General features: G+C 31.8%; 1 protein-coding gene across 1 annotated transcript in view; it reads right to left on the bottom strand.

The window, feature by feature from the left end:
- The window catches only part of LOC105625869 (calcium/calmodulin-dependent protein kinase type II alpha chain), a 119,068-nt gene that overhangs the window by 15,743 nt on the left and 87,555 nt on the right, over positions 1–15,770 (bottom strand). Inside the window, exon 12 of the mRNA XM_012207180.1 lies at positions 12,144–12,200. Coding sequence (XP_012062570.1) covers positions 12,144–12,200 — 57 coding nt within the window. The remainder of the gene's footprint in view (positions 1–12,143; positions 12,201–15,770) is intronic.

Raw genomic sequence — 15,770 nt, 5'->3', positions numbered from 1 at the left:
TATATATATATATATACATGTATAACCAAATTTATTAACGTAATTTATCAATGTAATACAATATGTACATGTATGTAATGATAATTCATTTCATATATGTATAAGAGAAATTTATTCCAGTCCGTTTATTATAATAATGAAAATGATAATTAGCATGCATAACAGCATGTAAGCACGAAATGTTCACGGAAGTCTAACATAATAACATCTCTCAATTTTTAATTCTATCGAAATGTAAAAGCTATTAGCTTAATCCTCACGTGCGGTATCGTCTAAAAGGATTAACCGTCTCCCCCGAGAGTTCTCATCATTATCCATTTTCTTATCTTCCTCTTGGTTTGCGTTTCCGTCGTCCAATCGAGTTTGCTATATTATAGATTTTCTTTGAATATTATCGCTGGTCGATGTTGGCAGCACTATTATCATATATATATATATATGATGCATAAAATTAACAAACGCAAACATGTTTTCTATATTTTCGTTGTTTTTCATTTTAGATGCAATGTAGCATTTGGATTCGAATGGATCCTCCTGTCCCCTCTATTATGATTCAGCATGATTTCCTGTTCCGATTGAATCTAGATTAAACAGTATGCGTGCATGCGAACGCAAATTGTATAAAAGACAATTGCGAGACATTTACAGAGTTGAGATGAATCGGTAAGAGGTTTCGATCATATGCGTTCAGAGAAGCTTAACTACGTTACTTGCGGATCGCGGATAGAGCCAGTATTTGCTGCGATTCAACTCCAATGAACATTAGGGAGCATCGGGTTAATTAATCCAATTTGTTTTATATATATATATGTATATTACGTTAGATATATAGTGCCTATTACCTGTTAGAAGTCATTACTTATTCAGATTTAAAATTATCCGTTATTAAAAAGCAGATGTGAATCTCATACTTTTCAATTATTGAAGCAAATGTATATTTAGAGAAGGATTTTTTTTTTAATTTACATGAAAAATATCGTAAAATGTTTTGATTTAATAACCAAGAGATTCGACCAAGATGATTTTTCGTGAATAACGATATGAATATCAAAACCCCATTGTGATAAACTAATCTTACAATTCTGAAATTTTATTTCGACCGATAATAAACAGTCTGCGTAAATTTGTTTTAAGATAAATACGAAAAGCTAATCGATGGCAATCAAATCAAGTAGATAAAATATATATATGTGCAGACGACTTAGTCAGTCTGAATTACTTACTATTTGCTTACGATGCACAGAGACAATGTTATGTTGAATATATGGATAAAGATAAAATCGAGGAAATTCAATCTAGTAATTAATTATGATTATGAATGATAATCTGATATATAGATATTCATCAGATAATCAGATTGAATTTACACAATTAGATGAAAATTGTAAGAATTAATAAAAAATTATTGTAAAAAAACGATTAAACTGTTAATTTTGTCCCTTAATTTTCTCGTCAGGATTTCCATTGAAGAAACTCTTAGAGGTTCGTTTTTCTTAATTGATTTACATTCTTATGTATTATCTTCATTGTTATAAAACCTCACATGCAATCAAAAAACTAAAGAAAAAAATTGAATTCTCTCCGCGTAAAAAAAAATTGCCTTTTGACTTATAATTCAATGAGGGCATTCAGTACTGCAACTATTCACTGCGTTCAGTGAGCTCTTACATCAAATTGGCATATTTCGTTAAATCTAGAAATATTAAATCAAACAGGTGCAAGAGCTCACTGAGCGCTCAGCACTTATAGCCTATTGAATGCATCTAATAAATGCGATAGTAAGATATTTTATAAAATTTTATTTTTATATCTCTTAAAAAATTAATTATCTAATCATACGTAAAAGATTTCATAAAAACAACATAACCTATTAATTAAACAATAATAACGTTATTGCTACATTTTTTCTATTTATTTAAACACGATATTTTACTAAATTCTTCTAATCTTAAAATCTTTTTGTATATGATACCATTTAAATACTCTTCCTTTTGTTCTTTTTAGTGTTGTCCGTTGTGAAAAAATTTAAAAGAAGCACGGAGTGGTTTATACGAGTTTTAAAGCAAACTGCAAGACGTGGGATTCCAACATGGTGGTTCCTGCGTGTTCCTCTCCCTCGAATTTATCCCGAGCTTACGGGCGTCAACGGTTTTCTTACCGTCTTCGGGATCCTCGTCGAGGACGCAGCCTGTCCGGGATACGTGTCCGTCGGCAACGCTCATCCGTCGTGCTTGCCGTTCTGCACGGTTATTTTTTTTGTGGAGTAGGTGCATGCAGGCGCACACAAAGGTGCGCGATCATAAGGCGGTACGCGAAACACGTGCAGCATGCAGAAACACAGAGACACAAACAAACAAAAACAAATTGGTAACTCAATGCGTCCGCGCGGAAAAGAAGTGCCGATAACTCGAAGCTTTGTCGACAATCGCATTTGAAGGAATTTTGATTAATTGGGGATGTTAAGATACAAAGTATACATGGAGTTTATAACTCTAAAAACGATATTTAAATAGAAATATATTTAAACAAAGAGAATTTTGGATAAATCAAATGTGATACTAAATCCTCACAGATCACAATTGTTTTTTTGAATTTTATTGTCTTAGATTATGTCTAATGAGAATATCCGTTTATATTTCAACCTCTCCTCTGGGATTTAGCGCAATCTCTAATTTAATTTCCTAAATTCATAATGCGGTATTCGAAAATACCAATTGCGCACTTCTGTATGCATTAATCTCATCGAGCACGCTATTTAAGTATCATTGGTAATTGCATTAATGTCAATTGTCTGGATCACGCAGGAGACAGTTAATTGACATAATGGCGGTCAAGGTGATATCCCCGGTTCGATAATAGCTTGTCCGTCAGATTAAATCGAGCTTGCGAGGTATCGGCTCAATGATAATCAGGATAAGTCTCGATTGCGAATAAGAAGGATAGAGGGTGGAGAACATAAATTTATGTGCTTGGAAATTTTCTCGATACGTTCGAATTACATTTTTATATTTTTTTCTTTTTTTTTATTAGTTAATAAAAAAAAAGAAAAAAATATAAAAACCCGAGCTTCGCAAAAAAATACATTACATACATGAATTCAATACATGTCGTCGATATCTTTTGTTTAATGTTTATTTATATCCAACAAGCGACCCATTACGAAAATGGAAACAGGTGCGATTACAATTTTTGTTTACTATTCTTTAACAATATCTTCCAACACATAGCGAGATTTTATTAACAATAAGCTTAAAATAATTCTGCACACAAAAAATATCCATTCTATTGCTAAGAAAAGTGGTTTTTCAATTTATTTTCTTCCTTTTAAGTTTAATTATTTTTAACAAAGAATATTTTCATGATAGTGATCTTAAAATGTATTTATCATAAATTTTAGAAAAACTCATTATTATGTATCTATTAAAAACAAGAATTTATTTTCTTCTAAGGAATATTATAAAATTGATCGAAGAAGCGACTTTATATAATAAACAAATTGAATTCGTTTTAATTTAATAATCTTGAAACATTAAACTTATCACTCAGAATATATTTTGAATAAATTTGATGTTTGTGTCAAACTTATAATAGAGCTGCGGATATATAAATTTTTTAAATACTTGAAACAAGTAATTATTACTTGTGTACAGTATGTATCTGTATTGCAAGCAAACTAGAAAAAACGAAAGATATTGAAGCATGACGATAAAAAAGACTTCTGAGCGCATTTCATCTATTAATTAACGTCTTTTCGTTTATATTGGTCCTATCAAATATATTTGTGTTCACATTTATTTATTATAACATTGTTTATTGCATTGATCATAAATTGGACTCGTTAATCAAAACGGGCCGATAGCTGTAATTAATCCCATTATTTTTGCACATTCATTTCGTTTTATTCGTAAGCGTATAGAAAACATAATCGTTTTCCATAAATCATAGTAAACATTAATGCCGATTATTTATAGACGGTGCAAATGAATGTGTAGTTTTCGGGTAATACTTCTGTCTAGCCGTCTCGTAAATATCCTACGCGATCATATTCTCCGATTTCGCTCAGCGTTATCTTATCGCCATTTACAGCAACTATGCTATGACGAATATCTATATAATTGCCGTATAAGAATTCACGTAAATCTTGATTGATCGATTGAGGAATTCAATAAAAAGAAGCAATCAATCTTACAAACTTGAATTAAGAATTGACAAAGGAATCCGAACGGCGGATTAAAAATAAACGGAAAATCGATGCTTTAACAATTTGATAGATAACATCAACAAATATATATATATATATATATATATATATATGATAATAAAAAATAACTGAATTTCTATAGCATGCAGCGACGCTCGAGAATGAGTTAAGAGATCGTTTCCACCCTCTAGGAAGAAGGGAAGAGTATCAAGATAGAAGGAAACGTGCCAGATTATCGTGCTACAGACCGATGGGCGAGGAATCCTGCCGTCGCGATGTTATCGGCTCGTTGCTACCATTCGCCTGATGGCTGATACTGGCCGGCGACGATGATGACGCGCCGACTTGGCTGTTCTGGCTGTTGTTGCTGCTACCGCTGCTGCTACCGCTTCCTGCGCTGCCAGCTAGTCATGCAATCAACCAACCAAACACGAGCTAGTGTCAACGTCAAAGAAGCCATTGCACGTCGCGTCGTATTCGCGTCTCGTCACATCGCGTAATCGCGCGTCCGACTCTCTAGATTGGCGACGCTCTTTAGATCGATTGCTCCTCGTCTTTCGCGGATTCTCGACTTATTCAATGATAAAATATAAGAAATCACAATACAGGCTATCTCGAAATTCTCCATGCACATTTTCATTGTTTTGATACATTTTTTAAGATTGTCGATTATCAAGAGCATTTGGTTTAGAATCTTTTTGAATAAATTTTTAAGTCAATTTTAAATTAATTAAGTTATAACTCAGAATTCTCATCTAAAAGATTTATAACTTTTTATAGAATAATTTACATAATAATTTAAAGCAAAACAGACGGAGAGAAATAATTTATTTCGCTTTAACAAATAATTTTGTAATTTATAATAAAAAAATTGTTGCAAATCGTAGAAAATATTAGACGCGTAATAAATAAAATATACTTTCGACAATATGTATTAACAAACAATTTCAATTGCAAGTGTATAACAGTCGACTTTGAAAGGAAAATCATTTTATTTGACAAATTTGTTGTCTAATGTAACTGATATTAGTGTCAACGTCATTATCTATGTCGTTGCAGTTTGTCTATTTCTCTACTTGCTTGTCAGATCCACTCCACTTGCAGAACTTAAACGGAAACGAACGTGGTTAGCAAGATGGTGTAAAACGCGATCGATCATCGCGTCGTCTATTCCCGACGCTCGAATCCGTAAATAATAAAGATCCGACGAAAGAGCAGAGAAGCAAGGGAAATCATCGATATCGCCGGAAGAGCAAACGGAAGAGCGAATGCAGTATATTTTATACTATTTTATAACTGTGTGAGTCTTTGACGGAGAGAGGTGAAACTTGGGAAATGTAAGGAGAAATCATCGAATGATTGTCCAATCAATCGATAGAATGAATCGATTCGTCAGACAGTATTGTCTACGTATGTAAACAGTCAAGGAGAAATCGAGGAGAGGCGCACAAAGAAACGATAATAAAGAGAAAGGTTCGTTTTTCTCTCGTTTCCATCGCGCCTCTTAAGGAAGGGTCTCGTCGGCTGAGGATATTATCTAATGTTTAAAAAAAATCAACGAGTGCGTGAGTGAACGTGTAACGTGAATGTATGGCAAATGCGAAAAAAACGAATGAATTGTTGAATAAAATTAAAAGGCGTGAGAAAGCGTGAACGATAAAAGACAAATGATACAAGAGGAGCAAGAAACATATATATATATATATATATATATATATATATATGAATGACGATTCTTGTGACGTAAGTACATTATGTACATTATGTAATAAAAAAAATTTGTTTATAATAAATTTCAAATCATGCTGCGGCTTTTTAAAGCAGAAACGACTAGACCAATTCCTGCTTCGTCCTCATTTAACGGATTATTGCTATGCATCGGTTATACAGCAGCATACATATACATATATGTATATACGTACACACATACACGTATGTCTATATGTGCTCTCTACTAAAGAATCTCGATAAAACGTGGAAGCAGAAATGGGTCATCCGGCTTGGGTAACCTTACCGATTCGTCGATCAGACTGCTGTTAGTTGAGCTTTAGCATCTCCTTCCAGTGTACGTGCCTATTCTCATCCTGCGACACGAGAGAAAGAGAGAAAAAAAGAAGAAGAGAAGGATGAAAGGAAAAAGAAACGGGGGGGGGAGAGGAAGAGAGACTACGACATCAAGTGACAATTATTCTGTAGAATGACTTCGTGAAGATATGTTTCCATGATTTGAAAAATCAAACAATTCGAGCAAGCAGCAATTGATAATACTGTCACACTTTCACTTTTTAATATACACCCATATTAATGCTTTTTAAAATCTAAAATCCTGAGATAAAACTTATATTACTCTCTGATTATATTCATTCTCTGATTTTTTTCTCTATTTTCATTCAGATCACAATGCGGCAGGTGATGCTTTGATATCGAGTATAAACATAGATCGTTGAAAAATTCTGCAAAATGTCGGTTGACAAAAGTTTCGTTGGTGAAATAATTGTTGAATAAAGAGATGTTAACAAAAGCTATGACTATATTTTATTCTAATGATCACGATTTGATAAATTCAATTATAAAAATATAAGGCAAATTTCGATTAAAAGCTATTTGCATTTCGACAAACTTAATTGTCACCTCTTCAAGCACACCATTCTCTCAGTTCATTATTTCACACATGAGAAATTGATTGAAAGATTAAATTCAAAAAAATATACGATTTATAACAAGAGAATTTCTCATATTGAGATGAAAAAAATAATAAATTTTTTAAAGTTTCGCATCCGGAAAATCAGACCATCGGTATTCGCGATAACCTCTCTGAAATACATTTCGGTTGCAAAATATTTCGAATAAATATATTTCAAGAACAACGGCAAATATTCGATACTTTTAACAAAAACATCGTTGCAATTCCATGTTTTATTTTTCTTCACAAATTCACGTTCATTACCTTCATCTGACGTAATCAATAGCAATCGTAATAAAAACTAAATGAATTCGACATTTTCGTGGTTAAATAAAAGGTTATTTACTTATCAGCAAACGATTCTTACCGCTACTTTTCTTTTAGTGCATTTAAGAATAATTTCACTAACTTTGAAATCTTTAAGCATAGAGAGAAGGAGAAGATATCAAGAGATGTGTCTTTAAATTCATAGACTTCAAAAATAATTTACATTCTATAAATACTATTATTCATAAAGTTTAAACACACAATCGTCCTAAATTTTTATCTCGAGAATATAATTAAAAAAAATTCCTTGATAGTGTAGAGCCGCAAAGGAAAAGTAAGATATGAAGACCCAGTTTACATTTCATTACAACATCAAATTAAAATCCTGAATTTACCTTGGGCCCCTTGAAGAAGAACCGCGGCAATTCCGAGGGGGTTGCCCGTATTCTGAATCTGGGCCTGGGCTTGGATCTGGGCCTGAATCTGGGTCTGGTTCTGATTTGGGGCCTGTTTGTTCGCCATGGTTGTGGCCGCACCGACCATCCTGGAGAACGCGGACATTGTCGCGGGACTGCTCGGAGGTGTACCTTGATGGGACGAGCCAAGAGCTTTTGTTTTGGAGGGAGATTTTTTTTTTTGAGGAGGGCACCAATTAGTAACAACACGGGTGAAAAACGAAAATGATCACAAAGCGCAAAAGGCAAGAAGCAAATTCTGCGAAGCGACTGTTGTCGCAACGCGTCATCGAATTATTTGAATCTTGATGATATCAAGAATGATATGCGAAGAAAGAAATATGTACAGAAGAAAGTAAATTTCTTAATTATCAATCAATTATTATAAAGGGCATGTTCGAAACAATGTGAAGTCACGAAGCCACACTCCACTAATTGGATCAAGTCATATAATGTTATTATTATCGAACTAATTTGTGTTAATTGTAAGCAGGTTAACATGTACCATTATCGAGCAACATTAGTCTGGCAAACATATGCTAGAATTAGTTCCCGAGAAATTTCAGAACCAGACAGAAACATAGAATTGAAATGGGGAAATATTAGCAGAATTAGTTAAAAAAAATGTTCAAAGAATTAAAGAAGAAATTTTAATTTCATCGGAATCATTGCGTGTCATAGATTATAGGAAAAAAGAGAGAAAAAGAGAGTAAGAAAAAAATGAACGGCGTTAATTATTTGCGTACAGCCATGATCTTGTACAAATGGAATAAGAATAATGTGATCCCACGCAACTTTTCGCTCATGCATCCTATAGACAAAATTTATTCTTGAAATAGAAACCTAGAAGCGCGTTTGTATATGTAATCGTGCATTGTATATATAATCCGACTATATGTAGCGTTTAGCCACAATGAAAGTTCATTTTGCATAAGATATTGTTACAGGCAGTTTGCAATTAATATAGAACAGTAACGATCGGTATACAAAACGTTTCTGCATAAGATTCTCGTATTTTGTTAATAAATTCTTTAACTATTCAAAATAGACTTTTTCTTAAAATTATGTAGTTGCTAAAGATTGCAATTATTCAAGATTTAAATTTGAAGATAAGCGTAAATTTATTTTTAAGATGACTTTGACAAAAGTTTAATTCAAGGAAATTTAATTCACAAAAATAAAGTTAAATCTCTCTTTCAAGTCGATACTTGTTTCCTAACAGAAATCAATTTAATTTTTAATTGATGAAAGATTGATAAACAATAATCCGCAAAACGAGCTCAAAATATACTAAAGAAATTCAGGGTTATATCGTGAAAAATTATTGTAATTATAATAAAATTAAGTTCGATATTTGTTCTAAAAAAAATAAATAGAAGAATAAATAGTATTTGCAAAAGCTATTTTTATTAAATTATTCCAAACTAAATTCTAAAGAAAAAATTTATCGAGAAGTATTTTTACTGTCAATTTCCTGAATTAAACTAATATAAGAATAAAACATAATTGTGCGAGATGAACAAAAATATATAAATACATGTACGTAACAAAATACAAGGAAGAAGAGAACTCTCTAGAAACTCACCGTAATTCTCTGTGTATTTGGACGAGCTGGGTATGGTATTAGCCATCACGATTATGTTCTGCGCGATAATTTTCCAAAATTAAATTATACGCGAACGGCACACAATGTTATTGTAATAGTGGCACAATATCAAATGCAAAAATTATTTTTTTGCAAGGAGACGAAAGTAAATCCCTTCGATAACACCGGAAAATATTTGTGAAATAATTAAAATCAACAGAGGCGAGCTTGTCGAGCTTGTCGAGTGACTCAATTCACTTGCGAGGTGGGTCGAACGTACATACAACGACGTTTTGAACCGCTGCCGATCTATTTTCAAGTAATGCCAAGCGGCCAGGTATTTTTGTTGACAGTACGTCTGAAGAGCGCGCGAGGCGGAGCGAAATCGCGACGCTTTCCGAAGAGAAATTCGCCTAGACGGAAAAAATGAGAAACAATGCGTATATGTGTACATTGTTAGTAACTAGTCAAAATTTCTCTTGAGTTCTTTGACAATGAAAACGAAATTTTAAAACGACAGCCTCGTATTATGTGAAAAAAGTTACGTAATGCAGTGTAAATTTTCAAGTGCAGTGAAATCAAGATATGTATATTATATTCTGGAAATAGTATCTAAGCTAATAACGAATTGCTTACGCATTTTTTTCATATATTATTGATCGAAGTAGACGTGTGAAATATTAATTACTGCGTATTAATGGAAATAAGATGATAATTATCATTGCAGCGATTTAGGGATCAAGCTCAGCTTTGTATTTACTGCGTGGTTAATTTTACATAGGCTTAAACTATCCACGTTGAGCTTACACTTGAGTAAACTCCCTGCGTTAGTTAGTTTGAATTATAAATCGAGTTAATTATAACTTTCGAGTTAATTACCACTGTGCACTAGCGCCGCCTTCATGCCGCTCTTATTATGACATAGTTGTAACTAATTTGGCGGCAAAGACTTCATTATATACATTTATATGCTCGTAAAACATCAACAATTATTATTAATACTAGCTGATTATTTTATTATATTTAGCTTTTATTTTAGTTAATTCTATTTGAATTTTTATTTCTATTCTATTTAATTCCGATTATAAATATCAATGGCACAACACTTGTTTACGAGCTTTGATTATAGATAAGATTCTCCAATAAAAGAAGAAAAACAATCAAATTTAAATATAATTTATAATTATAGAGATGTAAGAACAAGTAAAGTAAAAAATATTACGTATATTTTTATATTCTCTTTTTTCCGAAGGGAAAAATCTTTCCTTGCTTTATGATTTATATTCTTTTGCTTATAAGCAAGAAGAAATTAGGAGAGTTAATAATTGAAATTAGTAGTAGTAATGTGTGTGGAGCACTGAAATTAATAAATTAATTGCCGCATCACGATCCAATTAGACACAGACATTTAAATAAACTGTTTCAAAGGATACATCGTTCTGCACGTAATGCATTTCATGGGATTCGATGATCAGTTTGATCGATGTCAATCACAATCATGATTATCAAACAACATAATCTCTAACTACACTCGCATTAACTATGAGATGTTATGAATTTCGCTGTTGTGAAGCGTATCGAGAGAAGGCTCAGGAGGATCCTCAGTTAAGATTACGGGATTAATTTTAAATTGATTAGAAAGGGAACTCACACGTACATAAGAGGAAAAAGAAAGCAAAAAAGAGACGAAGTTATCCAGAATGTTAGTTGACGAGACGAAAGGAGAGACGGTAAATCCGCCGTACAATTTCGCAGAAGCGGCAACAGAAAGGGTGCAAAAGCTCGGGCTCGAATCTGGACACGGAGCCTCTCATGAAATTGACCCTCTCCCAACCGTGATGATACTTTAATTATCCTTTCTCTGTTAATATCTCGTGGCTAATTGTGAATATTACATTGAGATAATTTTACGCATCGTAGTCGACTTATGAACGTTCTGGAAACTGAAACCGATCGTTTCTGTTCAGACGCAAAGAAATGAAATACTCTTTCATAAATTCCTCTTTATTAACGCGATTAAAGATTATTGTGCACGTTCAAGAGATCATTTAAATTAAGCCGCTTCGATTTAAAAAAATCTCAATACAGTTGCGTTAATTTCTTAACACGTGATTTTTGTTAGAGTCCAAGCGATCATGTAAATTGTCATTTTTTTAAAATTTAGTATGCAATTAATTTGATGTAAATATATTTACAAAGTATGTTTCTTACAAGTCGCACTTGTGATTACATAAATATAAAAAATGTATGTGTTGAAATAAATTAAAAATTCTGTTATGTCTTGCATAGAGTATTTCAAGTATAATATGTATTACGAATAATCAATTGTAATTGTGCCTCAATAAGTACAAATATAAAATTTATTAATTAATAATTGCCGCAACAACAATTAGATGGCTTTAAATCAAATTAAACATAGTCCCTTAACATCACTTTAAATTAAACAAACATTTGTGTAAATAACAAGAACAATCCGTCTATCAGTAAAACAAAGATAATTTTCATTTTGTTCATTTTGAACTTACGCGTATACAACTTCATCGATTATTACTCAGAAACATGTCAGCTGCGACAAACTAGGATTATCTTTCCACATGTTCGCTTGGACAAAGTGCCGTATGGGTTTGATAATACATGAAATATATCAGAGAGTACGAATTTTATCTAGAAAAAGAAACATTCGTCCCGGATGCGTGATAATGTACAATTGCGTTTGTCTTGATAAAAACATGATAAAAAAGTTCGTCAATATCATATAAACGAGAATATTACGCAAACATTATTATATGTATATGTAATAAGATAAAAATTACAATGATAATTATAGTATCGTAAAGTCACAAAATCAATTAAGCACGGATGGGAGAGGCCAGTGCAATCGCGCGACGTTTACAAAATAATGCACAATAGATACGTTATACGTATATATCTCGTCTCGAAAATTGGTTTTACCTTCGGGTTCTTTGGCAATGACCGTGCTGCTCCGGTCGACGCCGCCCTTCTTATCCTCTGTACAACATACACACATACATCACGTATACGAAAAATGTACGAACAATTTATATCATTACATAACGCTTAAGATATTTATATAGAATATCGATAAAGCCACGTCGCATGATGAGAAGCTAAGCTTATTTCCATCGATTTATCTAATACTGACACATAAATCATAAATATCACGTTCTTATCAAAAGAATACATTGTAGAAGAGTGAAGCTTAAAAACAAACAAATGTTAGAAAAATTTTATTATTAACTTCATAAATGTGAATCACTTCTTTTTTTAGTTAGCATATCATACGCAAAAGTAATTTTTTCCTGCTCGACAATGCTAAGAAAAAATTTGTTTGATAATTGATATTAATGAATAATAGAAACATTTGATGAATAAAAATGTTAATGAGAAAATAAATCAATCAATCATCGTTATATAAGTAAATATAAGATATACAAACAGTATAATAAATGATAATAGATTTATAAATTTAGAAGTGATGCACAAAAATCAGTTTTATTTTTCTGCCACGTATTCGCTTTATGGCAAAATGGAGGGTCTTCTTTGATAATTGCAATTAAACTTAGATTCTTACGTAATGGTAAATGGCCGAATTCCATGATGTTAACATTCATTGTGTATTCGACATTATTGATAATATAATAATAATATAATAATAATAATAAATAATGATTACTAAGCAACAGACAGTATATGAAACGACGTAATTAGTAAATGTAAAATATCGCCATTTATAATAACACAATAATTATATGTATATAATTATACAAAACAGACATTCAGTGTAGAGTAATAATAAATCTGAATCTTTCATCGTCAATTATAAAAACATAAAATACAAAATTGTTTCGATAAAGGAGCAACGCTCTCAGTAAAGAATCATCAAGAGACGATTCCAAAAGGATTTCTACTCGGGTTTACCAAACTCTCAGTAGTATGTTTTAATGTCTTTGTACAAAATTTCCATTTGGATATTTTCAGCTGCTCACTTTAAATTTCAAAGCGTCCGTACAAAAGTAAAGAATATATCGTTACATCCCCGTGACATTTTTGCTATTTAATTAACAATTTCTCATAAGTAATAGCAAGATTTACGATAATATTATCGTGCTTTTATTATCTATACAATTATCTACTATTTAATAATTTAAAAATTATCGTGTAATGACAAGAAAAATTATCTCGTATAAAGAAAGAAGTCATTACTTGCGCCGATTATTAACCGTGCAAATTAATAGCAATCTATTTCTTTCATACAATGCCATAACTACTAAACACTTGTTATCATAAATTAAGTGACGATGCTTAATGTAATGACGACGGGGGCATAACGAAATAGAGTTTGTGATCGACGGTATGTAATGATTCTATTATGAGTAAAATATTTTCTTTTTCTTTCTTCTTTTCATTTATAGGAACTGTGAAGACGAGTGATGTCGTTACCATCAAACTATATGTATATAAAAAAGAACGGTCGTCAAATAGAAAAAAAGATCGGAATACAATCGATTGATAATCGGGATAGTGCTGGAGAGTACACTTTGCATTAAGAACGTGCACACGTCGATAAAAACACGTATCGATCGTATCTCGAGTAGTAGGGAAGTAAAAAAAGAAATTGTAATGCGTGCAGATCGAGCCGATCGTACGGTTTCAATGCTTCGGTCGCGATATTTGATTTGAATTATTTAGCAAAGAATTACTGGAAATACTATAATAGAATTACTAAATAAAATTATTAATAGAATTATTATAAGTAGAATTATTATAAAAATTTACTAATAAGATTTACTAATAAGAAGTATAAAATATTCTGCGTTTTAAATTATCCATAAAATTTTTAATTATTAAAAATTAAAATTTTTAAGTTTGGAAATACGATAATATGATATATAAATCAATTGTTTCATTTCCTCAATGTAAATCAAATTTTATGTTTCTCTGTAATTATTCAAATAATTATTCAAATAATTTGCCAAATTTTCTTGATTCTACGTATAATCATATTGTCTCACTAATCAATATAAAAAAAACAAATTGATAAATACGTCGAATTATTTAATCTGTAATAAAAATTACATTAAAAAATTTTTCTATAACGTTAAATTGTGATTCCTCTCTCTTTCCCTCCCTCATGTTATAATCTTTTTGATATTCGATTCGAGACTTTGTAAAAAGCCGTACGATGGCGAGCAAGCGTGCGATAGGCGGAAAACATGCGAGAAATTGGATCAACACATAAAAAAACAATCAAGTGAAGGAAGTGAATGGAATCAATTCCGAGTTGGTTATTGCGTGGATGAATGGTTCAGTCGGCGGACTAAGCGGATAAAGCAAGTGACAAAAGGGTGGGACAGAAAGAATGAGGCAAAAGCGAAAAGACAGGAATAGTGAGACAAGCGCCAGGGAAAAAAAGAAGGCAAAAGTATAACTGGTGTTCATAAATCCATAACACTGGGCTAAACATCGAGAGTCGAGATTTGTGACGACGACAGAGAGAGCGTGTTACGTGTTACGTGTTATTTGTTGCGTGCGCGTTCGTGCGTGCGTGCGTGCGTGCGTGTATGTGTGTGTGTGTATTGTATTTGCGTGTATGTATGTACATATTTATAAATATGCGCGCGTTTACATACATATGTGTGATTTTAAATTTGATATAGTAATAATGACCTAAATATAGGTAAGGACGTGTGATAATGTGTAAAGTTTGAAGAAGGTGAAAAGATCGTTTAAGAACACGATCGCAGAGAACACGATCGCATTTCTCAAACGTGGTATATGTGGAAGAGTCACACAGAGAAAAGTACATAAAGTGATAATGGGATGGAATTCCGGAAATTCCGTTATTTGCTATTAGATCGTCCAAAATTAATTTTATACTGATCTGTATGATTAGTTTTGCTGTAACTACAAACGATGTAATCCGAATGGTCAATTTACATAAATAATATATCAATCATTCAATAGAATAGAATTCTTTAAATTGTTACAGATAATATTATAATAGGATAATCCGAGCTTTTGAATATAATAAAATCATGCAATGTTAAATTTAACGATAAAATTAATAACTTTATCATTGGTAAATCTCTACTTATTTGCTCAATAGTTTGCATAATTCCATTCGATATAAAACTCGATTATACTTTTTCCTCTATAGAGTTCATTGATCCATTAAAATGATGACAATTTTTATATCTGTGATAATTGTCACTGCCACATAAATTTTTGGCTGTGTTTCTCGCTGCAAATTTTTAAAATTAAGAAATACTTAGGCAAATTCAATGGCTGTACATATATGTTTCATCTAACAATTATTTTTTTCTCCATTTATAATCGCGCGACATTCAAACAATAAAATTCATTTTAGCTTTCTCTTTATTGACAATAAATAATTCGTTATATACTTGTTCGCTCTGGTTCACACAATAAAACCAAGAGACGAAATTAGAGTCAATTAATCAAAGAGTTACAATACATAATCCAATAACGTGACAGCAAAAAAGGAGAAATATAAAATATATATATATGTATATATATATATATATATATATATATATA

This window comes from Atta cephalotes, assembly GCF_000143395.1.
Source record: "Atta cephalotes unplaced genomic scaffold scaffold00004, whole genome shotgun sequence".
NCBI classification, from domain to species: Eukaryota; Metazoa; Arthropoda; class Insecta; order Hymenoptera; family Formicidae; genus Atta; species Atta cephalotes.
This window is presented reverse-complemented; position numbering and strand designations above follow the sequence as displayed.